Raw genomic sequence first — 26,052 nt, forward strand, 5'->3', positions numbered from 1 at the left:
ATGAGCACTGAAATATAAATTTTCAAATCAACTTAATCATCATTTTTTCTAAAGAACTGTAGAGAATTAATTTTAAGATCTGAAAGATATTTACTTTTTAATTTATAAAATAATCAAATATTCCCTAAGAAATTAAATACTACTAAACACTATGGTGGCTGGAGGTATAGCTGGACACTGGGCTTGCCTAGCATGCTTGAGGCCCTGAGTTCAACCTTCAGCACAACAAAAAACCAAAGAGAACAATACGACTATAAAATAGAAATACACTGCCACAGGAATACAAAGGCCAACAACTTATTCTAACCCATCCCTAGGTTTGATATGAATTAGATCTAAATATAAACAATTTAAACCATGAGCCCCAAATCTTAAACACCTTTCCACCAAGATTAATTTCATTATTTATAATTTTAAAATTAGATGAAGGGAATTTAATCTTAATAGTACAATGTGTATATGCTAAATTTTTTTCAAACAATTATTTCAGTTAGGTTGGTAAATAAGAATCTTATTAAATACTTTTTAACTTTAAAGTACACCAATAATTATTTCAGATATTTTATAAGTAAATCCAGTTTTCAGTATTCTTTGAAAATATTCTTTAAAAGTTGCATTTCTTGGGCTGGGGATGTGACTCAAGCGGTAGCGTGCTCGCCTGGCATGCTTGCGGCCCGGGTTCGATCCTCAGCACCACATACAAAGATGTTGTGTCCACCAAATACTAAAAAATAAGTATTAAAATTCTCTCTCTCCCTCTAAAAAAAAAAAAAAGTTGCATTTCTTAATTTATACATTTTAGCTATGTAACAATAAGTTCTTGTGTAACTTACCTTTAATATTTCTGATAATTTTCAATTTTTCTCTTAAGAAATCAGTTTCCAACATTCTATAGTTAGTAATCTTTAAAATGTAAATATGTGCCTTATTAGAAATAATTATTTATAGTACCATGGAAAGACAACTGCTGAAAACCTGTTCAGTACTAGCAAGGAGAGGCAACACACAGCCTCAGTGGAATCAAACTTTAAAATTTCCCTTCAAATAGGACATAAACATGTTGATTCCAGTATTGTAAGTTGAAATAATAAACATAAAAATTTAATCTTTCCATTTATATATTGCATTAAAATAAATATTTTATAAATATTTTTGACCCAACATGAAAAGCAAAAATGCAGATGAAGAATTCATTTAACTTTACTAACACAAATGTCTTTAAAAAAAAAAAAATAAAAAATAACGAGTTTCGGTGGGAAGAATCATTATAGCTCAGTGGGAGGGCTTCTGCTTGGCATGTACAAGGCCCTAGTTTCAATCCCCAGCACAAATTTTTTAAAATATTGACTTTCTAACACTTTTTTCCAAACATCTTTTACAAATTTTATAAAATAGATAAAGTGCCCCAAAGTAAAGATCCGGTTGCCAAGCAGGTAAGATCCAGGAAACCTCCCCTGGCATCCCTTAGGCACCCTGAAGTGCCTCTGCAGAACACCAAAACACCCTGTGACAAAAACTTCCTGCAACAAAAGCTGTTCTAAGTCATTGTGACAAATAATGAATAATTTTAAAGTACATAATCAATTAAAATAATATGATTTTTTTCAGGTAATAATTCCCAAACTTATACAGTTCACTAAATTTCCTTAAAAACAAAATTTGAGCCAGGCAAGGTAGTGCATACCTATAATTCCCGCTACTCGAAAAGCTGAGAAAGAAGCATTGCAAATTTGAAGCCAGCCTTGGCAAATTTAGCAACACCTGTCTCAAAGTAAAATTTCTAAAAAAGGACTGAGAATGTAGCTCAGTGGTAGAGCACTTGCCTATCATATGAGAGGCCTTGAGCTCAATACCCAGCACCAAAAAAAAAAAGGGGGGGGAGTATGAACAAGTAAAAGGAGTTTCATACTATATCCTCATTTTATACTTTATAACTATGAAATCAAATAGCAAAAAAAAAAAGTTGAATTGTTTAGCCCAATAAATTTCCTAAGTTTATCTGATGATAGACATCTTTTTAGAACATGTACTTATACCTTGTGTAACATCAGAATTCCTCAAAAAGGTTGGAAACAGTGCCATGATGGATGTTAACTGAGAGTAATATATGAATCAAACTACAACAAAAATGTATTTAAAACTTATAATACATCTCACAACCATGATCTTCTCCAACTTTGCAGCGATATGTTCCTTCATAATCCCTTAGGTAGAAAAGTTGGTATTGAGATCATAGTTAGATCACATAAATCTGAAATCAATTTTTTACTCCCAGTTTTTATTCTTTCGCCTTTACTGATTCGCTCCAAGCAGAAATGATCAAGAGGTAAATCAGGTTGAACAAGCCACATCCTTCCCAGTTCTAAAAGTAATTCTACATTCTACAAATGTAGAATTTGTTTTCAAATTTTCTCTACAACTTTACTGTTAAATTCCACAATAATATCTGGTTCCTAATTCTTTCACAGTTTTAAAACTCTAGGTTAACAATTTTGGAGTACATTTTCCATGTATCTTTTTTAAGGAAAATAAAAGTAGATTTACTGTGGAGACCTGATGAAATTGATACAGAAAATTTATTTTTAAAATTTGTTTCTAGCAGTGACACACTTTTAATAACAGAAATGGTTTAAGGAAATAGTACAAAGATATTAAATGCCTTTATTTTGTTGTTTTTCAATGTTTAAGTTATTCCTATATACAAACCCATGCGAATCAGTGGTGGGCACATGCGTACCATGTGCAAGGCTCTGGGTTCAATCCCCAGCGCGCACGCACACACAAACACACACAAAAAAAACCACACACACACACACACAAACAAAAACCCTACCAGTTACTAATGATCTAATAATCTGAATGAATTTTCATATCCACAATATAGAAGTGTTTACAAAGTCTTCAATCTTATCCCTTAATGTTACCAGGTAATATTATAACTTGCAGTGATTATCAATGAAATTCAAATTGGAATGCATTATAAAAAAGAAAATCCTACATTTAGTCAAAAATATCACATACAACTAAGACTCCCTCCACATAAAAATTTCTAACAACTAGGTCTTCTTATTTACTTTAATTACATAGATATGGCAGTGATATTAGAAATTAAAATCATTTCCACACTCAAAAAACCCTAACTTTAATATGTAAAAAGAAAGGTTCAACTTTAAATATTTATTTTATATGTATTCCATTACCTACTTTCAGCTACCTATAATCTCTAAAGGAAAACTCTCCTGTGCAAAAACCTGCAACTGTTATTAATTTCATGCAGGCACCCCAGATGAATTCATTCATGCTACAGTTAGTCTTTTTCAGTTAAAATATCTAGTTAAAAATTCAGTTAATACTAAAAATGTTTAACTTCCTAAACTACTTCTGTCAAAAGACTTACCTGATTTGTCTGGCTACTTAAGTATGGCTCAAAATCATCATCATTTACAGCATCTTTTTGATGAATCGAACCGTTTTGTACTGAAACTAAAAAACATACTTGTATTAGAAGTGTTGCAATTATCTTTATGAAACTCACAGCACACCTAAAATTTTAGATATTTTTCAAACCAACTCAGAAAAAGTAATCTTGAGTTCTTTGTTCTTTTCATTTAAGAACCCTCTTAAGGATAAGCTTTATTTTAGACACAAATATCTATGTGCCACAAAAATCTTAGAAATCTTGTGATAAATAAGCCCAAGATTATTATGAATACAAACCATACATATTTTTAACACACACACACACTTCCCCTTACCAAATCTTCGTCAATTCTGTGGTGTGGTGTTACATAAAAATATTGGAAACGGTTCTCAAATACTATTCTTGAATCTAAAGTAACTATTTCAAGCAGTATTGTAGACAACAGAGATTTCTGAATGTTCCCTTTATTAAAAATCTATTAGTTCAATAAAGGTAAATAAAGAACAATACAACCTTTTTTTAATGTTCCAGAAAATGACTTAAATATCTTATATTTAAGTGGCTAAAGTTTACTTGAAACAATATCACAATGAATAAACATAATTGAAAACCTAAATAAAAAGAGCCTTCATTCTAAACCAGAAAAATATGAAGACTTAGTGGCAGAACATGTGCTAAGCATGCACTTATGTCCTGGGTTTAATCCCCAGAACCAAAAATAAATAAAAAATATGAAGACTTTCACATGGAAGTAGAAATACAACTGAGATACCAAAGATAACCATGACAAATCTTCAAACACTTAAGAAACCAAGTCAGAGAATAACAGATTATTTCTTCAGAAGTCATTTCCATAAGACTCAAGTTATTCTCTGGATGCTGTGTCAGACTGCGTTTGAGCACAGAATGTAAAAGAAAGTCCTAGATTTGAATTCCAAGTCCTCCACTCAGGAGACAAAAGATCTCCAGTAGTAACTCATGCAGTAGTAACTTACCCTCTATAAGTAATTGATGACTACCCTGTTCCAGGAGGTTATTCCTAGTCCCTACACCTCATCTCACTTCAGTGTTAAATGACAGTGTTCAATAATCTTAGATATTATTACATTAAATATTACAAGATCCCAAAAGGACTAGACTTTAGAACCATGAAAACAGAAGTGTTAGTAGGCAAAAACTTGGTGTCATAACAATGTGTAAATATACTACTGAAACATGAAAAAAGTTGAAAGTTTGAGAGCTATCAATTAATTTCTTATAAGGGAAAAAAAAACACAAAACAAAACAAAAAACTCTTATCTGAAGATGTCACAAAGCATTACAAATGAATATGGGGGTGTTGGGATTACAATGTGTGTTCCTTTATAATATCATTAACATTTTCATTATTTCTAATTTTGCCATGAGTTCACATCACCTAAGATAGTTAAGAGTGGCCTGAGAAGCACTGACCACTCAGAGACAATCCTACTCTGTAAAGCCTTCTAAGAAGAACTCTTATGATGTTGTTATTACTCCTCAGAAGCCAAAAGAAAAACCTGTAGGTCAACTTAATTCTAACTCCACTGAGGTTGTGTAACTATTTGATAAGGACTACATCTGAACTAGCTAAGGTTAAGCTAAATATGCCCCACAAAATTAAATACATAATAGTCACTAATAACAAAAATAAAGAGGAGGAGCTTTAGGATTTATCTAATGCCATTTTAAGGGCAGGCTAATCATTTTAGTCCAAAAGATTCTGACATACCTATTCTTTACCACTGGCTTTACTATACATGTTCTTTTACTTCTTGAAAATAAAAAATCCTCACTATTGGAGTATTACATTTGTACATAGTAGCAAATATTTAAAACAGCTAATCATTTTGAAATTACACCTACCTCTGTACCAATTAGATTCTCAGATATCTAGTTCATACTGCTAGCAAAGTAAAAAAAGTACATAAAATTTATCTGAATATATATTATACTGTTTTTCTTCATTTCTTCTATTCTAATTCTTCTAATTCTGAGAACATAGATTTCACATACACAAAGTAAATACAATCTTAGTTATTTTAAAATCATTTGAACATGTATACAATGTTCTTAAAAATTATACAAAGTGTAAGTCAAGCTAAAGGAAAGATATTTAACTCGGAGTATTTACATACAGTGATAAGCAATTTGCTTTAGACTACAAATAGGAAACTGACCCTTGAAAGTAAGCATATCTTTCTTTCAAAACTTCAACTGTCTATTATAAAGACTGTAGTATTTGTACATTACTTAATGATACTCTAATGTCTTGGAGACTGAAAGCCATTAAATAGTAATGAAATCCAAACCACTTCCATAGTCTGTAAAAGTTCTTCAGGGGAAAAAAGAACAGATGACTTACATGATTCTTCGCCTGTTTCCTCTGCTCTATGAAGCAGAGTCAAATCAAGATAGAACATGGGCCTTAGAAGCCAGGTGATTCTTTGCTCTGGTCCTGACTACATCAAGTTAGGAAAGTCAACAGATGTGTGCATCATGTTTTCCCACCTACAAAAACAGCGACAATACCATATACCCTCTATCTCCTTATAGGAATGTTGTGAGGATTAATGATAAAATGAAGCCTAAAATGATTTTAAAATGCTCTGAAATCATTTCTGGGGAAAACGGGGAGGGGATACAACACCATATTGCCAAAATATAAGGCGTTTTTCCACTACTTTTCTAAAACATTAAGACTTAGCCAAATTCAACCTATTCTTTTAAATTGAAGTTGTATGAAATGATGTACATGTCTCTCCTTTGGAAGGGGAGGAAGAAAGTTATTTTCCATATACTTGCTTATTTATATATTAAAGGAACAGGAGAAAAGAAACAGCAAGGCCTAAGATGGCATCTGACACTTCCATCCATAGTGCTCCCAAGTAAAGGCAGAGCACATCTTTATTCTAGCAAGCAAAAAATCTACTTAGTAAAATAAAGTCAGTATTAAATTATGGACCAACAGGCAAGTAATTATCCTTAAATTTCAACTATCCTTTGGTATTTCTTTGGCCAAGCATAATAAAGAGATTTGACATTTCACACAGGGACAATCTGTTAATTAACAAAGAATTCAAAACTTATAAACAAATTTAGAATTATTAAATATACTTCAAAAGCATTATTGCCTTAACAAAGGGACTAATAATAGAACTGCATTTTATCCTTTAGTACATTAAGTCATTAAGAACATACAGGAAAACACTTAGCAGAAAATCAAAACACTAAAGCCGGTTATTAGGCTAAGAAATATCAACTGTAAATAAATCAGAAAAGAAATACAGCATCTCTGAAATTATATTAAGTCAATTAAAAAGGATTATGCTTTCAAACTTTAACTGACACCAACTTCTCAGGAGCATATAATTTTCATAAGTATGGAATTCAAGATTACTACCCAGATTCTTAGAATATTAATGATATAGTTCAGAGAAAATAGCTATACTTTCAGCTTAACAATAGTAAACAGAATTATTATAAAGTAATTTCAGCAGTTTGAAAATCAAGTCAACTAAAGCAGAAGAGTCTCAAGTACACACAGCTACTCTTATCAGTTCAATTGGTGGTGCTGACTTGGTTTTGTAAGAAAAGGCAAAAAAAAAAAAAAAAAAAAAAAACGTATATATGTTTTACTTGTGCACTTGTAACATCTACCATTTTAAAGCAATTTAAATGATTACCAGTACTTTTAGGCCAGTAGCTTTTTTACCCTTCCTGTCAAGACTCCAGAATGGAGTCTTATTTAGGAGGTAAAAAGAAATCCAGCAAATGCAATAGCTACTAAAAGCAATAAACTATTGTAATTATAATAATCCTCATAACAATAGAATTTATGGTTACAGCTATTATTTTTATTTTATAGAGGGAAACTGTGACAAGAAGGTGTAATATATTCAAGCTCACTTGGCAAGTCAACAGCTACAAATCAGAACTCAGGACTTCAAGAAATACCAGTCCATCACCCTACTCTTTGGTGAAATTTATGAACTGATCAAAAAAATGGAAAGAAAATCTTCTGGAATAAGGAACTACCCAAATAAACAGTCTGTATGTGCGTCTAATTACACAATTATAAGTAATACTGATGGATTAAGTTTTTTAAACATCCAAAAAATATTTATCCAGTATATAAAGTAGTTTATAGATCATTTTTATCAAGATGTCACCAGGCGATGCCTATGTAAAATAATCTTGTCATAAATAATCGTACAGTAACATAGTACTATCTTACAATGCTCTAAGATCTATTTTGTTTTAGCAAACAAGTGAAGTACTTCATAGAACTTGTGTACTTACCTTAAAGCAGGTAACACAAAACACTTAGCATTTCAAATAGCCTTGCAAAGTGCCACCTCCCCACAGATCTAGGATAAAATAATTTACTCTAGGCAATAATGACCACAGATTTCACATCTCCAAGTCTATATACCTCCTAATGGGCAGACTAGCAAAGAAAAGAAATTAATGGATCATTCCTTTTAAAATTTTTACATATTTGTAAAAAATCATTTAAAATGAACACTACCTAAATCTGAGGTTTATTCTTATAACACTGAAAATAATTCTAAAAAATTTCAAAAATTAAAATTTCTAAATATTAAAAAAAAATCTTTAATTAAAATAAAGTAATAAATTTGTTACCTAAAAGTGCCATACAACTAATATGGAAAAAATCTTACATAAACTACAACATAAGGGAAATTAACTAATTTGTGTATACAGAACTCATTCTTTTTTAAATTAATCAGAGTTACCATAGCAAATAAAAACCCCAAGAATTGAAAGAGCAACAATAAAAACATTGAACTTCCATCTAAAAACGCTATTATAGATCTTGTTTCCTAAGTAATACTTTGTTACTAAAGTAAAAAAAAAAACAGGAAGTATAATTCTATTTAGTGTAATTTTAAGTCCTGTTACAAAATGTTATAAATATATAATCCACTGTAATGTTATTTAATTGGCACTATACCAAGAAAGCTGTTATTGTTCTATACTTACTAAAGTCACATGATTAATGTCATAATGTTTCAGTCAGCTGACTACATTGTTCCATATTAATACAAAATAAACTTACTTTACTTTCAATGGTACTATTAACTAAAGAGTAAATCTCATAATCCTAGCAGAAACCTCACAAATTATTTCCTTCTCAGTCCTTTATAAAATAAGATTGAATCACACCTTGCAATCCCAACTATACAGCAAGATTACATGCCTGTTAAGTTATGAGTTCTCTCGGGTTGTTGTCTCATTGCAATTGACTCCAAACAGAATCAGAGTGATTAACAGTACGATTTTCATTAATGTGACATAGAATACTATGTGAATTGCATATTTAACATAATCCAGATTTACCAAACAAAATGTCCACTCTGAAAATATACTTAACTTTATGCATGGGTGGAATTTTTGTAGCAAAAGTTACATTAACACAAATAAAGTGGGTAACTAAAGAAATACCAGTACGTTCAAAATAATACCTGCTTTAACTGAAATACAACTAAGAAAGCTGTTTCTTGTAGTATTATGGTTTCTGCAAAAGTGGCTGCAAAGAACTACCAAAGTTTGGGATGCCTTAGTTGTGATGAATGCTTCTCTAATCCTATACTGAAAACAAAAACAACCCCCTGCACAGTTTAAAAGTAACATCAAGATAGCATTAATGAGGAAAAAAAAAATATCCAAACTCACCTTTATTGCCTTGCCCTTTAGGTCTCTGTGTAACAAGATGAAAGGTGTGGTAAAGAGAAGAAAAATGAAGAAAGAAAAGTGTGTTAATCAAAAACATTATCAAAGATAAGTTATTTTAAACACGCCGCGTAGGAGCAAACCCACCATATCCTCCACAGCCACCAATTTCCCAACCACCCCCAGCCTTAAACCTCCCACCCGCCACACGGAATCCGTCTCCCAGAGCTCGCCTCTCTCAGCCCCACGTCTGCCGCCCTCGGGTTGCATCCTCAGGCCCCTGCGAGCGGTCCTCCCCCACCTCCCGCGGCAGCGCGCCCGCCCGTCCGCCCGGGCCGCAGGCTCCGGGGCCAGGTCGCACGCCCCGGCCTGAGAGGCAGGACCGCAGCAACTTGCGCCCCGGGCACCGTTATGGGGCCAGCGGCGACGGGGAGGAGCCGGGGCCCCACGCGAGGGTGGAGCTCTGGGGCTCAGGCCTTCGCCGAGGCTGGGGCCTCTGCTCCTCACCTGATCCACGCTAGTGGCTGACATTCTTCACCGCAACCCGAGAGGAGCCGCCGCCGCCGCCGCCGCCGCCGCCGCCTGGGCCTCTCCCCGTGCACTCACAGCAGTTAGTTGTCGCCCTCGGCGAATGATTGTTTCAGCCGCCGCAGCTGCAGCCGCTCGCTGAGAAACCACGAAGAGGGCCTCGCGCTCGGCAGTCAGCGGAAGGGGCCCGTCTTTTAAGCTTGCACGCTCCTCTTCCCCTCTCGCTCTCCGCTTCTCGGGTCCACAATGGCGGACAGACTCCCTAGTCTCACTTCCGCTCCGAGCCTCCCTGACCTTCCGCTCTCCACTCTGACGTCCGCGCTCACCTCGCTCTTCCTCCCCCACCCTCCCGCTACGGACCTTGGCTCCGCCTCCGCCTCGCCACGTCACTGGAGCCGGGACCCGCGGGCTGGTGGCTGACGCATGCGCTTCGGAGGGCGCGCCAGAGTGGCCCTATTGCGAACCTGCCAGGGTTGGGCTGGTGGCTTCCTTTCTCTGAGGCTGCAGAGGGAGGGTGGCCAGAGCCAGATCCCATCTCACTCTGAGCAGGAAGAAGGCTGGCGTCGGAGGCCTCCGCTGCAGGGGAAAGTGGAGCCCGGCCCAAGACGCGGGGACTGGCGGCGCCTTCCTGGTGGCTGAGGTCGGGAGCAGCGGAGCGGCGGCGCCCAGCTTCGGTGGCCGGGTCTTGATGGAGCTCCGGAGGCCCTTCTAAGCCGCGTGGGCGACTGGGTGACTCAGCCGCCCTCGCGACGGAATTGCTGGGCTGTCCCCACAAGTCAGCATGTGCAGCGAAAGTGACTGGGTGAGGGATCCGCAAATAACAGTAGGGACCGGCGGAGTTCTCCATCTCCAAACGCCTGGAATATCATAGGAATAACTTAGTGCAACAGTAATCACCCCTACCCGAGCTAAGTTTCCAATCGAAATTGGTAAAGTTACTTTTTTACACGTTGGCAAAACCAAAGAAAGCCCATTTGCAACATTTTGACAATTTTATTGGAATATCTGCAATAAAAACAAAGGTCCCTAGCTTTATTAGCGTAGAGTGGACTCCATGTAAGGAAGTACTTTATAAATAGCCAAATCCTTTGTATTCTTCAAAGTCATTCAATTTAAGTGCTAATTTTTAAAAGTATAAAATTGCTGAATCTAAGAATTAATCTTGTGGTTTACTGTGAACACTATTTTAGAAGCACTGAATAACAGAACTGAAATTTGAGAGGTCGGTTTTCTTCACTCATTTAGAAGCATATGTTAAGGACTGGTCTGCCTGCTGCCCTTGCTCCTCCACAGGTCCTATGCCACAGGTCCTATGTTGAGCATCCTTGATTTCCCAAGACTCACCTCACCCTCTGTTGAATTCAGGACTCTTCAATTTATATTCCACTCGCATAGAAACCTTTTTAGTTTTAAAGAATTTGCTGATATGTACTCTGAGGGGGGGAGTTAAAAAGTAATAAACAAGACACATGAAAACTTGCAGGCTCTGATTCTTAGTTTTCATAGAAGCATGTCTCTGGAATCCAATTGGAGTTTAAATTCTGCCTGGCAAAATTAGTTTATAATCTTGGGAAAATCACTAAACTTAAACTTTAGCTTCCTCGTGAATGAAATAAGGTCTTATATGTACAATTCCTAGCACAAAGTAAACCTACAAATTATGGCTATGTACAGCTAGTTCCTGCTTCCTTGCTAAGTGATTCCCAGAATGATAGTAATTGCTTACATTTATTGAATGTTCATTATTAAGTCAGGCAGTATAATAATCATTTAAGTCCTCACAGCTGCTTATGTGTTAATTGGTATTATAAAAACTGTCACACAGTGAGGTTAAGAAATAAAGAAATAAACCCCCCCCAAACCACAGCTACTTAGTCATTGTGAGAGCCATGATTTGAACAGTAAATTGAGCTCCAGAAATTGTATCTAGCTACTGTATAATACTGCCTAATTATATAATGTTCTAATGAGCTTCTGTTCTCTTTCACTCCTGTCCCTCAACACTTTCCTTGGGACCTTTCTTCCAAACAATGAGTTTTGAACTTGCTGAACAGAGTGCTAACTAACCTAAAATATAAATCTGTTTAACTTAATACTCAAACCCAGGGGCCTACTGCATGTTAGGCAATCCTCCTATGACAGCAATTTTCCCAGCCTCCTAACTTTTCAAAGTACAAAATTCCTAGATAGAAACTAACTAAAGCCATGTCCCATGCCTCCAAGAGTCTGTAGAAGATGTTTTGAGAAATGCTGCTCTAAAATCTAGATTGTGGAAAAAAATGTGCTCTCCTACAGAGCCATAGCTATAGCAAACTTGTGGTCAATACAGCATAGTGTAAAGCTTGGGGAAAAAAGAGGGAAGACTGGATTTAAGCCCCTCTTTGCCACTAAGTTTTGCTGCCCTTATCCAGTGACATCCCTTTCTGTACAACTATAACTTTTGGATGACTACTTTTGTCAGTTCAAATTGGGTTAAGCCTCAAGTGGCATCAAGTCCAAAGTAACAGGAAATTAAGATAGAAGTGAAACAGTACACAGCGGTAATCCTAGCAACTAGGGAGGCTGAGGCAGGAAGATCAGGAAGTTTGAGGCTAGCCTGTGCAATTTAACAAGACTTTGTCTTAAAAAAAAAAAAAAAAAAAAAAAAAAAAGGACTAGGGATATAGCTCAGTGGTAAAGTGTCCCTGGATTCAATCCCAGTGCCACAGAAAGAAAAATAAAGTTTGTTTTTCTCATCCAAAAGCAGCTTGGAGGCTTTGAAATGCTTTTGAATGCAAGTACTAGGCTGCTATAGTGTCAGATATCTGGTTGCTTCTTTTACCAAACCAAGCCTGTTTTGCAATATGCCAATCACCAAAGCAAATTTTGCAAACAAAAAAGAATTGATTTAGAAGGCAGTAAAGTATGTGGAAATGGGAGAGCAAATCTCAAATCCACCTCCCTGAGAATAGGGTTTGGCAGCATTTATGTGATAAAGAAGCAGGGTTGTCTACGACACAGGAAAAGGTGATTGGAGGTAAGGAAAAATGAAGTAGTCTGTGGTTTGTGCATAATTGCTCAAACCTCCTGGCTCTTTGTAGGAGGCAATATTACATGCTTGGAGGGTGGCGTTTGGCCCCCTGACATCACCCATCAGATACTTGTGCAGGCCCAAGTGAAGGCTTGGTGAATTCAAATGCTCTGAGCTCCTTCCACATTCCTGAAAAACAATTTAGTTAACTGTTACTATCTGTATATAACTGCCTGGCTTGGTGGTACAGGTGTATAATCCCAGCAACTCAAGAGGTAGAAGGATTGTGAGTTCAAGACCAGCCTGAGCAATTTTAAAAGGTCCCTGTGTCAAAGAAAAAAAAAAGTTGTTTCCTCCATTTATAGCAAGGCTAATGAGAGTGTATTGCTAACTGTGACCTTTAAAATCGGGATAAAAACAATTAAATCAAGTGAAGCTAGAGGGTTTATCCAGATTTTCCCTTGTTTTACTTCTAGCCTGTTATGCCATCCCGGTAACCGTAATTCCATCAATGGTCCAAGTGGAAGCAGCTCCACTTAGAGCCATGTAACATTCCCATCAGCAGGAATCAAGGTAAAAAATAAAAAGAGCACACCTTTATTGTTTTCTTTTTAAAATTTTTATTTATGTGTTTGTTTGTTTATTGTCATACTGAGGATTGAACCCTGGAACACTTTACCACTGGGCTATATCCCTGAGCCCTTTTTATTTTTATTTTGAGACAGGTTCTAAGTTGCTGAGGCTAGACTCAAACTTGCAATTCTTCTGCCTCAGCCTTCCAAGTAGCTGGGATTATAGGCATCTACCACTAGTACCAGAAGCACATGTTTTTCTTTTAAGGACATTTTGTAGTTTTTGTATTTCTCACTTCTGCCTCCCTTTTACTACTAAAACATACTTTTCTGAAAACACTTACCTGTCAGAAAGCTGAAAAACATGTACTGAGTGACCGGGTACTCAGCCAAAAATCAAGTTTACCATTTACCTTAGTAAGAAGACAGGGAGAATAGATGTTGAAAGATAACTATTTATTACTGAACTATGTGCATAGTAATTTCCCAGATTCACTTTGTTACCTAACAGTGTTTAAAGTTTCCCTTATATGTTGTCAGTATTTAAGCCAAAATGAATTAAAAACTTAATTTGAGGATTGAATTTTCTTTTTTTCTTTTCCTTTTTTTTTTTTTTTTTTTTTTTTTTTTTTTTTTTTTTTTTTTTGGTACTGGGGATTGATCTCAGGGGCACTCGACCACTAAGCCATATTTCCAGCCCCAGCCCCTTTTTCATATTTTATTTAGAGAGGGTTCTCACTGAGTTGCTTATTAGCATTTTGTTTTTGCTGAGACTGGCATTGAACTCAGGATCCTCCTGCCTCTTCCTCCCAAAATGCTGGGATTACAGGCGTGCATCACTGCGCCCACCGATTGAAGCATTTTCTAAAGGAGATATCCTGAAGTATTATATTATGCTTATAATAGTTGAGGAGGATATTGAGTAAAACCAAAACTAAAGAAAGAAACCTGTTTCGAAACAGGTTAGGATCTTTCTCATTCATTCTTATGTTTACTGCAGGGAATTTTACAATGAGGTGGAAAGTACAGCAGAAAACTTCCAATGACCTTAGGTTTACTTCAAGCAGTACTTCTCAAAAGTGTTTCCCTGGAGCCAGTGACAGCTTCTGGTAAGAACTCATTACAAACGTAGATTATCAGGACCCAGGCCATATTTGCTGAATGTGAAACTTTATAGATTTAAAACCAAAGGGCATATTTTTTTAAAAAAATAATTTTTATTTTTAAGTGATTTTTAAATTTACAGAAGTGTTGTAAAAATAGTACAAGAGAGTTCCTGTATATCCTTCACTCAGCTTCCCCAAATGTTCACATCTTACACAATCTTGGTACATTTATCAAAGCAAGGAAATTGCCATTGGTACAATACTACTAACCGCAGACTATTTGGATTTCCATAGTTTTCCCACTAAAGTTCTTTTTCTGTTCCAGAATACCAATGTTACATTTCAGCACCATGTCTTTTCTCTTCCAATTTATGACAGTCTCTTGGTCTTTCCTTCTCTTTCATGATTTTCAGTAAAAATTATAGGAGGCCATTGTTTTGGACCGAGCTTCTGCACAGAGACTAAAATAAAAATGGAGTCACTCATGCTTAAGTTCCACATCACCAAGCTGAAACTAAACTGTTTATCTGAACTTCCCAGAAATCAGGGTTAGAGATGACAGCCAAATTTTCCAGACAGTATAATTTCAATTGGCATGAAAATAAAGTTTTCTCTGCTTTCATCCTTACAGAGAAAAAGTCATCTGCAGTAACCTGATGTTAACTAATGGGTTAATATTCTTTCTTCTTTTTTAATGGTTTTCAGGTGCTACTTTAACCAAGTTTTATACTAGAAGGTGGTGGTAGGGATGGGTGTAGAAGATAAGGATTATTTTCAAGGAAATCCACCAGGCACATACTCCTTCCTGCCCCAAAGTGAATGACCTAAGCTTCAAGAGCAGAAAACAAAATGCTTCCCTTCCCTGAAGAATCCCATTCCTGAGCTGCTAGGATAGGATATTTTTTGCTGGGGGGGGACAGGACGGGGCAGGGGGAAGGGGTGGTAGAGGGAGCCAGGTGAATTTTTAAATTCTTCCCAGTGCAAACTATAACTACACATGTAGGAATCCCTCCTAAAAACAACACCCAAACCCCAGTCAATCCCACATGAGGACAAACTACCTTCCCAAGAAAAATAGCAGCTGATGTTCATGTCATAACGTTCCTCCTGGTAGTGAGCCTATAAGCCCCATGAGCTGGAGCATTATGACCCCCATACAACCAACAGATGTGGGCTTTCTCTTCACTAGCTCTTAGCTGCTGCTGCTATCTGACTATAAAGAAGCATCCTGGGCATGCATGTGTTGGGTGTTAGAAAGGACAGAATGAACAGCAGAGCAAATCCCATGTGGTTTGGAGATTGGGACTATATGATGGCAGTTTTAGTCAAGGCCCATGGTGGGACCATAGGGCCCTGTGTCCTCTTTTCTGGGCAGTTTCAGTTCAAGTCAGCTTTCGGAGCAAATTCCAGCTGGTCTTTAAGGCTCACCACCTGGCTGTGTGCCTTGCCCCGCAGCTCTTCCAGCCTGCAGTCCTCCTGAGGCTCTGAGATGGGTTTGTCCACCTCCACAGCGGGGGATCTGTTCCTTGATTACTATTCCAGGTTGTAGGTTACAGTCTAGACACCAAAGGCCACAGGAAATGTGACATAAGGAGCATAGGTATGCATCATAATCCAAAGCAAGCCACAGGACATCTGCAAATACTTCTCAGTCTGGCCTTCTTATTCTTTGCCTGCTAGAGGGACTCCCAGCAGCCAACAGAGCATAATGGCTTATTTTTCTATTGTTCTGTTGCCTTTTACCCTCTTTACAAGGAAAGTAACTTTGTGTCAAATCCCAAAGGGAGAAAGGGTTGAAAAATTAAAAAGATATAAGATTGGTCAAGAATTACTGAAGTTGTGTGATATGAGTAGAGACTGATTATATACGATTTTCTCTACTCATCCATTAGAATATTTTTAGAATAATTAGCTTAGAAAGATATAAAATTACAGGTTTTTTGTTTTTTTGTTTTTGTTGTTGTTGCTGTTTGTTTGGTTGGGTTTTTTGGTACTAGGGATTGAATTCAGAGGGGCTTTACCACTGGACAACATCCCCAGCCCTTTTTATTTTTTATTTTGAGACAGGGTCTTGTTAAATTGCTTAGGGCCTTGCTAAGTTGCTGAGGCTGGTGGTGATCTTCCTGTTGGCCTCCAGAGTAGCTAGGATTATAGGTATGTGCCACTGCACCTAGGCTATAGTTGATTCTTGTCATTTGCAGCAGTTAGATTCTATAAAGTTACCTCAAATACTCAGCTATCACAGAATCATTGTTCCCAGGAGTAAATCAAGGCTATGTTCCTGCAAGCCTTTAGTCACAATAGTTTTATCAATGGATCAATTATGAAACCTTGTTTGATCAGTGTTTCTGTTTAAAGACACCTTATTTAGTATAAATTGTTGATTGATTAACACTGAACTTGAGAGTCACAGCACTATAACCCTTACCTGAACCAGACTTATGAAACAGATTTTATTTTCTTTTTGAAACTCATAACATTTTTTTGTACTAGTTATACTAGATTAAATACTAGGCTTGCAAGTCATCTTATTTTATTTATTTTTGCAGTGCTGGAGAAGAAACGGAGAACCTCTCACAGCTATAACTATTGCTCTACCACTGAGATACACACCCAGCCCTTGGGAACATTTTAAACAATCAAATCACCAACAAAAACTGAAAATATATGAAAAATGGGCACTAAATAGGCCACAAGAAAGAAAACATGCTCATAGTGTAAGAGCTAAAACAAGAAGGTAGAACTTTCTCTGATTAATATCAACTTGGAATGCGTTCCTCCTACTGAATTTGGGTATGTCTGTGGCCATGAAAGTACTGAAGTGTTGATTTGGGAGTTGCAAATAAGTTTTAACTAATAAGCATATACACAAATATAGAATCAGCAAATGATGAGGGTTGGACTTAAATTGATAATCAGTGACTGATGCATTGTAAGTTATAACTAAGTGTTCTTTTTTGTTAGTGCAGACAATGATATTTATTATTTATTTATCTTAAATTTTGGTAGTACTTAACAAGGCCTCATGCATACTAGGCAAATGATTTACTAGCCAGCACATCCTCAGCCCTTTTTTATTCCTTTTAATTTTGAGACAAGGTTTTGCTAAATTGCCCAGGCTTCCTTGAGTTTGCAATCCTCTTTCCTAAACCTCCTGAGTAGCTGGCCTGCACCAACAAGCCCAACTTGAATTATTTTACTTTTTCAGTACTGGGAATTAAACTCAAGGGCACTTTACCACTGAACTACATCCTGACTTCTTTTTATTTTTTATTTTGAGACAGAGTCTTGCTAAAATGCTTAGGGCTTCACTGAGTTGCTGAGACTGGCTTTGAATGTGTGACCTCTTGCCTCATCCTCTGTAACTACTGAGATTACAGTTGTGCATCACTATACCCAGTTTGAATTATTTTTAAATCTTTTTTTTTATTTTTTAATTGACACATAGTAATTATATTTGTCATGACACACGACTAAACTGGTCAGGGTCACTACAAGTGAATTTGGGGACTAAATACAGACACAGACACAGAAAGTATTTTTTCTTTGGGTTCACTGACTGCTTCTCAGCCACAGCTCCCATAAGGGAGGCAAGGCAGGCAACAAAGAGAAGGAGCACCTCTCGAACCCAAGTTTTATTGGGGAGAAGCCATTCAAATGAGGCAAGGGGTCAGGTTTCAGGGGGTGGAGTCTAGCTTCATGATGCCTTGCTGTCAGCAGATTGACTGACATCTTGGAAGGTCACACCCATCTCCTGTGCTGTGTGATGATCAAAGGCAGAACAAGGGAAAGGGACACGTATGTGTACATCCCAAACTGAATAGCAACATCAGTCCAGTCCTCTTTGTGTGCTCAAAATGCTCACAGCACACACCCACAGCCCATGGCTGGCTCCACACACATATTTCTTGAATATAGTGTAATATTTCAATACATATATATACAATGTGTAATAATCATATCAGGATAATTGGCACATCTGTCACCAACATATAATTTTTATTGTGTTGGAAATACTCAAAATCCTCTCTACTAGCTATTTTCAAATAGTCAATTATTATCAACCATTGTTATCCTACTGTGCTATAGAACATTAGTAGTTATTTTCTGTCCAGCTGTACCTCTACCATTAACCATCCTCTATCTCTCTCTTCTAGATTAAAATATGAGTACTGGTTCTCTGAATCAATATACTATAAAGCAATATGTAGAATGAATAAATATATCATTTGTAACTGGTTAAAAGTGACAGCTATATACAGAAAGATGTACTTAACTTCCTAGACAATGAAAAAATTAGATTTAATTTATATGTTTTGAAATTACAACATTTTTGTCAATACCAATCAACCACAAACTCAAAAAAAAATATTATTAAATGAGATTTGTGCTGCCCTGAATTTCACATATATCTCAAATACAATCTTTTTAGAAATACTTTTAAATTGAAATATTAAAGATTTTCAATTATCTGCAGGTATATTTTTGTGTTTTGTTTGTTTTTGCTATTTTTGTTATTGTTGTTGTTGTTGTTGTTGTACTAGGTATTGAACTCAGGGCCTCAGGCATGCTAGGCATCATTCTACCACTGAGCTTCATTCCCAGCAGTTATTTTAATCTTATTTTGAGACAGGATCTTGGTAAATCAGCCGGGCTGATCTTGAGCCTCCAATTCTCCTTTTATAGCTGAGATTTCAGTACTGCCCCACCCAGTTCAGCTCATCTATTCTTCTAAGTGTAGCTCTGACAGATGGCCTAAAAAATTTTTTATCTTCATAATTAAACAACATTTTCCCCCAATGTGTTCTGGCCCTTCCCCCTTCCATAGCATGTCTTCTAAGGAAGAACAGGTCATATATATTCCATTTGCAAAAAAGTAGATTTAGGCTCAGTTTGTAGCAGCAAATAACACAGGTATAGAACTGAATTAGAACTAGATTTTCAGATGGTTAGGCCAGTTTTCTGAACAAGTTTTTAGGCAGAGTTTTGGAAAGACCTCTGTTTTTTTTTTCAAAATAACTAAATTCATATGCTAATATCCTAAGTGTTAAAGAGAGCCATAGCACTCAGGAATTGGGCCTTACGTAGTAGATGGCATTTATATGAGCAGTGGAGAAGGAAAGCCTAGATAGTGGGAGCATAGTAAGAAGCATCATGAAGCAGAGTCAACAGTGGTTTTATGGGGTGGCAAGAATCCTAAAGAAATGCCAAATTCTCCCTGAATGACCTTAGGAGCACTTTGGGAGAGAAGTCCCCTTGATCTTGCCCTGAACCCCAAGAAGGATTGAGATATCAAAAGAAAACTCTGTCCTAGGGGTCATGAGAGTATGACCAATGGGAGGTAAGTGACCATCCATTTCAGCCCATAAGGATGAGAGGGGAATAAGGTAGCTCTCATCTCTGAAGCTCCAAACCCGATCACTGATAACCTCTTCCTTTTAGTGGCATCCCCTCCACCCTGGTTTGGGGTGGGAGACTGGCTGCAAGCAGGAAGGTCTTAGAAAGGAAAAGGATCAAATGGTGCCAGAGGTACCCATGCAGTGACTGTAGCTGTTTCTGCCACTATAAGAGTGACAGCACAACAGATGTTGCATCACATGCCTGTAATCCAGTTATTCCAGAGGCTTTGGCATGAGGATTGCAAGTTCAAGGCTAGCCTAGGCAACTTAGTGAGATCCTGTCTTAAAATTGAAAATATTTTTTAAAAAGGGTTGGGGCTGTAGCCCAGTGGTAGAAGTCTTGCCTATAATGTGTGAGAACTCTAGGTTTAATCCTAGTAGTATTTCAAGAAATAACAACAACCAAAAAAAAAAAAAAAGAACAACGCCAATATAATAGTCCACTGGTAAAAAGGAGAGTGTCACATGGCTAGATGGCAGTATCCACACACCTGTGAGCAGACAATTACAAACTGTTGATGGTACCAGAGGGGAAACTTTTTTTTTTAAATGCTACTGGGGATTGAATGGCACAGGATTCTTCTACCACTGAGCCACACCCCCATCTCTTTATTTTTATTTTGAGACAGGGTCTTGCTAAATTGCCCAAGCTGCCCTTGAACTTGCAATTCTCTTCCCATGGCCTCCTGAGTCACTGGGATTAGAGGCATGTACTACCACACATAACCAGAAGAGCATTTTTGGAACTATTTAGCAACTCTGGTGAACATAGATTTGAGGACTAGAGTGCCCCTAATTCTGTATGGGAATGCTCAATATTGTGATTTTTATTCTTCACCCAGGCAGGGGCAGCTTAGAGAATGGTATGTTTAGTTGTTCAGGTTTTTTCTGTGTAGAAGACCCTTTTTTTTGTTTTGTTTTCCTATGGTGCTGGGGATTGAACCCAGGGCCTTGTGCATGCGAAGCAAGCACTCTACCAACTGAGCTATATCTCCAGCCCTAGGAGGCCATTTTTTACCTGTCAACGTTTTCCCATTTTTTAAGGCCTGTTACTTTGTCTGTAAGGCATTCTCTGATCTTACCCATCATAATTAATTATCATCTCCTCCCAACTCCTGAGAACTTTTCAAGTCTGACTCATAAATATGGTTAAAGAGTGCTTATCATATGGTTGATATTGTGTCAATTTTTTACATGTTAATTAACTTAGCACTCAATGTAAGAATATATTTTATAGGAGACAACTGATATTTAGAGAAATTTAATAACTTGTATGACGCCACTTGAGTCATATATTAGTTTGTAATATGCCAATAAATATACTCACACATAACAAGGATTCTGATGCAAGGATTCTGCCAGAGAGACTGTCCAGGAAGTTTTCACAAGATCAGAGAGGCATATACCAGCAGGCTCTGGACCAAGAACATCTGAGTTTTGTACCCTTGCTTTAGCACCTATCAGCTGTGTGGCCTTGGACTACTTTTTCTATGCTTTGGTTTTATACCTGCCCTTTAGTGTTCTTGGAAAAGTTAAATGAGCTGTATATTCAACACGTGTTACTGACCTTGACATATAGTAAGCGTTCAATAATGTTAGTAGTTATCACTATCATCATCATAAAATATGTGCCACGATGTCTGGAAGAGCTCCAGAAATTTACTGAAGAAATCTGGGCTCATGTGCTGTTATAGTCTGAATACCATTTTTTCCCTCTTGAAATTCATGTTTGAAATTGGGTTGGATGGTTGCAATGGATTGCACAGTGGGATGAGTTTGAGTCAGGTAGATGGAGTAGATTTGAGGGGATTAAAGCTTTCCTCTAGGAAATGGGTTAGCTATCATTTGAGTTTGACATTCTTTCCATCTTCTACATCTGCCCACTTGACTTTCCACTTTCCACCATGAGTTGAATCACCATATGACACTTGTCAAATTCAGCTGCCCTATCTTGGACTTTCCAGCCTCTAGAAACATAAGCTAAGTAAACTTTTTTCCATTATAAATTACCTAGTCTCAAGTATTCTGTTATAATAACCAAAAAATGGACTATGTACAACATGTCACTAATTTGCTTTTTCAAGAAGTATTTCTGCAACAAGTATTTGAAACTTAAAATTTTAATTTATTAAGTTTTCAAATGGAGTTAAAATATTTTAGGGTTGTTTTGAGGGTTAAGTGAGAAATCACACCCAAAAATGCTTTGTGAGAACTATGGGCAAAATTCAGTGGTAGAGCATTTGCCTAGCGTGCAGAAAGTCCAGGTTTCCATCCTCAAGACCACAAAAACAAACAAACAAAAACAACTTTATGAAACTATTAAATGCTTTATAAATATGTTGTATCAATTTTATTTATTATGAGCGTATCTTTAAATATTTTGAACATTGTATCTACTGTTTGAACGTTAGGATTAAAGATTAATAAAATCAAGCTAGTCATGGTAGTGCACGCCTGTATTCCCAATAATGTGGGAGGCTAAGGCAGCCACCTTTAACATTGAAGCCAGCCTTACAAACTTAGTGAGACCCTGTCTCAAAATAAAACATAAAAAGTACTAAGAATGTGGCACCTGTGTTCAATCCCTAGTATCCAAAAAAAAAAAAAAATTCAGACTATCTTAATTAATGAATTGTTTTTAAATACGTTTTTAGATATGTAGACCTTTATTTTATTTATTTACTTATATGTGGTGCTGAGAATCAAACCTAGTGCCTCACACATGCTAGGCAAGCACTCTACCACTGAGCCTCAGCCCCTTTATTTTTTATTCTAATTTGTTATATATGACAGCAGAATGCCTTACAACTCATGTTACACATATAGAGCACTTTTTTTTTATCTCTGGTAGTATATAAAGTATAGTCACAACATTCATGTCTTCATGCATGTCGTTGATATACAGAAATGCCTTTGATATATGGTGTTGATTTTGTATCCTGCTACTTTGCTGAATTCATTTAGTAGTTCTAGAAGTTTTCCAGTGGAATTTTTGGGGTCTTCTAGGCGTAGAATCTTATCATTGGCAAATCGTGCTAATTTGAGTTCTTCTTTTCCTATCCATATCTCTTTAATTTCATCCATCTGTCTAATTGCTCTGGCCAGTATTTCAAGAACTATGTTAAATAGAAGTGGTGAAATCGGGCATCCCTGTTTTGTTCCAGTTTTAGAGGAGATACTTTCAATGTGTCTCCATTTAGAATGATGTTGGCCTGGGGTATTTGTCAATGCCTCCAATATTCTCTATTTTATTGGATTACAAGTTTTCAAAATAATTTCTAATTATCTTCTGTATTTCTGTAGTGTCTGTTGTGATATTTCTTTTTTCATCATGTATGTTAGTGATTTGAGTTTTCTCTCTCCTTCTCTGTTAGTGTGGCTAAGAGTCTGTCAATTTAATTTATTTTTTCAAAGAACCAACTTTTTGTTTTGTCAATTTTTTCAATTGTTTCTTTTGCTTCAATTTCATTGATTTCAGTTCTTATTTTAATTATTTCCTGTCTCTTACTGCTTTTGGTGTTGATTTGTTTTCCTTTTTCTAGGGCTTTGAGATGTAGTGTTAGGTCATTTATTTGTTGACATTTTCTTCTTTTAAGGAATGAACTCCATGCAATGAACTTTGCTCTTAGTACTGCTTTCATAGTGTCCCAGAGATTTTGATATGTTGTGTCAGTGTTATCATTTACCTTTAAGAATTTTTTAGTCTCCTTCTTGATGTCTTTTGCAACCCATTATTTATTCAGTAGCATATTATTTAGTCTCTAGGTGTTGGAGTAGTTTTTATTTTTTATTTTATCATTGATTTCTAATTTCATTCCATTGTGATCTGATAGAATGCAGGGTAGTATCTCTACTTTTTTGTATTTGTTAAGAGTTGCTTTGTGGTATAGTATATGGTCTATTTTAGTTAAGGATCCCTGCGCTACTGAGAAGAAAGTGTATTTGCTCATTGAAGGATGAAATATTGTATATATGTCAGTTAAGTCTAAGTTATTGATTGTATTATTGAGTTCTATAGTTTCTTTGTTCAGCTTTTGTTTGGAAGATCTATCCAGTGGTGAAAGAGGTGTGTTAAAGTCACCCAGGATTATTGTGTTGTATTCAATTTGACTCTTGAACTTGAGAAGAGTTTGTTTGTAAACATAGATGCTCCATTGTTTGGGGCATATATATTTATAATTGTTAAGTCTTGTTGAGCAGTATGAAATGTCCTTCTTTGTCTCTTTTGATTAACTTTAGCTTAAAGTCTACTTTATTTGATATGAGAATGAAAGTCCCTGCTTGCTTCCATGGTCCATGCGAGTGGTATGATTTTTCCCAACCTTTCACATTCAATTTGTATATGTTTTTTCCTGTGAGATGAGTCTCTTGGAGACAGCATATTTTTTAATCAAATCAGCTAGCCTATGTCTTTTGATTGATGAGTTTAGGTCTTTAACATTCAGGGTAATTATTAAGACATGGTTTGTATTTCCAGCCCTTTTTGTTATTTAATTTGACTTGGTTTTTCCTTTGATTATCTTTTCCATTATTGTGATACCTCCCTCTGCTGATTTTCATTGTTGTTTTTTATTTTCTCTTCATGGAATATTCTGCCAAGGATATTCTGTAGTGCAGGTTTTCTAGCTGTAAATTCTTTTAACTTTTGTTTATCATGAGAGATTCTTATTTCATCATCAAATCTAAGGCTTAATTTTGCAGGATATAAGATTCTTGGTTGGCATCCATTTTCTTTCAGAGCTTGGTATATGTTGTTCCATGATCTTCAGGCTTTCAGGGTCTGAGTTCAAAAATCTGCACATAACCTAATTGGTTTCCCCTGATATGTGATCCAATCTTCTCTCTTGCAGCTTTTAATATTCTCTCCTTATTCTGTATGCTAGGTATTTTCATTATAATGTGCCTTGGTATGGATCTGTTGTGATTTTGTACATTTGGTGTCCTGTAAGCCTCTTGAATTTGGTTTTCCAATTTTTTCTTCATTTTTGGAAAATTTTCTAATATATTTCATTGAATAGATTGTTCATTCCTTGGGTTTGGAACTCTATACCTTCCTCTATCCCAATAACTCTTAAATTTGGTCTTTTTATGCTATCCTATATTTCTTGAATGTTCTGCTCATGGTTTCTTACCATTTTCACTGTGTGGTGTACATTATTTTCAATATTATATATTTTGTCTTCATTGTATGAGGTCCTGTCTTCCAAGTGGTTTAATCTGTTGGGGATGCTTTCAATTGAGCTTTTAATTTGGTTTATTATTATTTTGGGGGATTTCTGTTTGGTTTTTCTTTAGAACCTCTATCTCCCTATTGAAATAATCGTTTGCTTCCTGTATTTGCTTATGTAGCTCTGTGTTGAAATGATCTTTTGCTGCCTGTATTTGCTGTCTTATATCATCCTTTAATTCACAGAACATTTTAATCTTGTACATCCTGAACTCGTTCTCTGTAATTTCATCTGCTATGCTGGTCATGGATTCTAATAATGTGGCATCTTGATTTGTTTGGGGCACTTTCTTTCCTTGTCTTTTCATATTACTCATGTTTCTTCCTTTCTAGCTCTGTGGATCCGAGGCATTACCATTTTTACCCTATAGGCTTATAGTGCCCCCTGGGATCCGGTGTTTCAAACTGGTAGTTGCCCCAACTAAAGATGGTGATGGAGGTGACCCAAGATAGAGGCAGTTGTTTCAGCAATGGGATTTCAGGTCAGGTGAGGGGAGGCAGGCGATGGTGTTGTGTGATGTGTTCAGAGAGGAGCTCTGTGGCATGCAGTCTTGTGGCTGTCAGCTTTCTTCAGAGCCTATGAAGTCCCCAGGGCAGGCAGGCTACTGTAAGTAGGGGATTATGGCAGTAGATGCCAAGTCCCAAGATGGAGGTGACCAGGGAGCCCCTTATTAGTAGATGGGGGTCCACATGGGATTGGCAGTGGGAGTTCCTGCATGGGCGTAGCGGCTGAGTGTCCTTCATGGGAGCAGCATCTGAGAATTCTGCACCAGTGCTGATACCAGTGGTCCCACTAAGGCACCCATGAGACCTGCATGGGCGAGTAGCTGGGATACAGGAGTCCTTTAATAACACTGAGGCCTGGCCCTACACGGTGCTGTGGCGGTGATTCCTGAGCGGGATCAGCTGTGGAGGGGTCCTCTATAACTCTCAGCAAAACAGTATTCCCACTAGTTGAGACCTGGGTCACAGAGCCACACAGAATGCTGCCTCCCTCTGGCGCCTACTATCTTGGATCCCTATCTTATTTTTTTTTTAAAAAAAGAAGATGTATTTTGGAGAATTAAAACTTAT

The 26,052-nt window shown here is 36.8% G+C and overlaps 1 protein-coding gene and 1 long non-coding RNA gene across 5 annotated transcripts in view; one reads left to right on the top strand and one right to left on the bottom strand.

Moving 5' to 3' along the window:
* The window catches only part of YTHDF3 (YTH N6-methyladenosine RNA binding protein F3), a 38,898-nt gene extending 28,915 nt beyond the window's left edge, over window positions 1–9,983 (bottom strand). The window contains exons 1-5 of one of the 4 annotated variants that reach the window (XM_081265857.1): window positions 9,644–9,983; window positions 9,140–9,164; window positions 7,742–7,809; window positions 5,805–5,950; window positions 3,398–3,483 (exon numbers count right to left, since the gene is read on the bottom strand). In XM_081265857.1, coding sequence (XP_081121983.1) covers window positions 3,398–3,483; window positions 5,805–5,862 — 144 coding nt within the window. In that variant the 5' untranslated portion in view covers window positions 5,863–5,950; window positions 7,742–7,809; window positions 9,140–9,164; window positions 9,644–9,983. The remainder of the gene's footprint in view (window positions 1–3,397; window positions 3,484–5,804; window positions 5,951–7,741; window positions 7,810–9,139; window positions 9,165–9,643) is intronic. The other 3 variants (XM_081265856.1, XM_081265858.1, XM_081265859.1) reach the window with 3 other exon arrangements.
* Window positions 9,984–10,330: 347 nt separating this feature from the next.
* On the top strand, window positions 10,331–18,805 carry LOC308633289. The gene is made up of 3 exons (XR_014018747.1): window positions 10,331–10,466; window positions 14,247–14,355; window positions 16,902–18,805. It is a non-coding gene; the product is annotated as an uncharacterized lncRNA (long non-coding RNA).
* The last annotated feature ends 7,247 nt before the right edge of the window (window positions 18,806–26,052 follow it).

The sequence above is a fragment of the Spermophilus citellus genome (assembly GCF_964194105.1).
Source record: "Spermophilus citellus genome assembly, chromosome: 14".
NCBI lineage: Eukaryota > Metazoa > Chordata > Mammalia > Rodentia > Sciuridae > Spermophilus > Spermophilus citellus.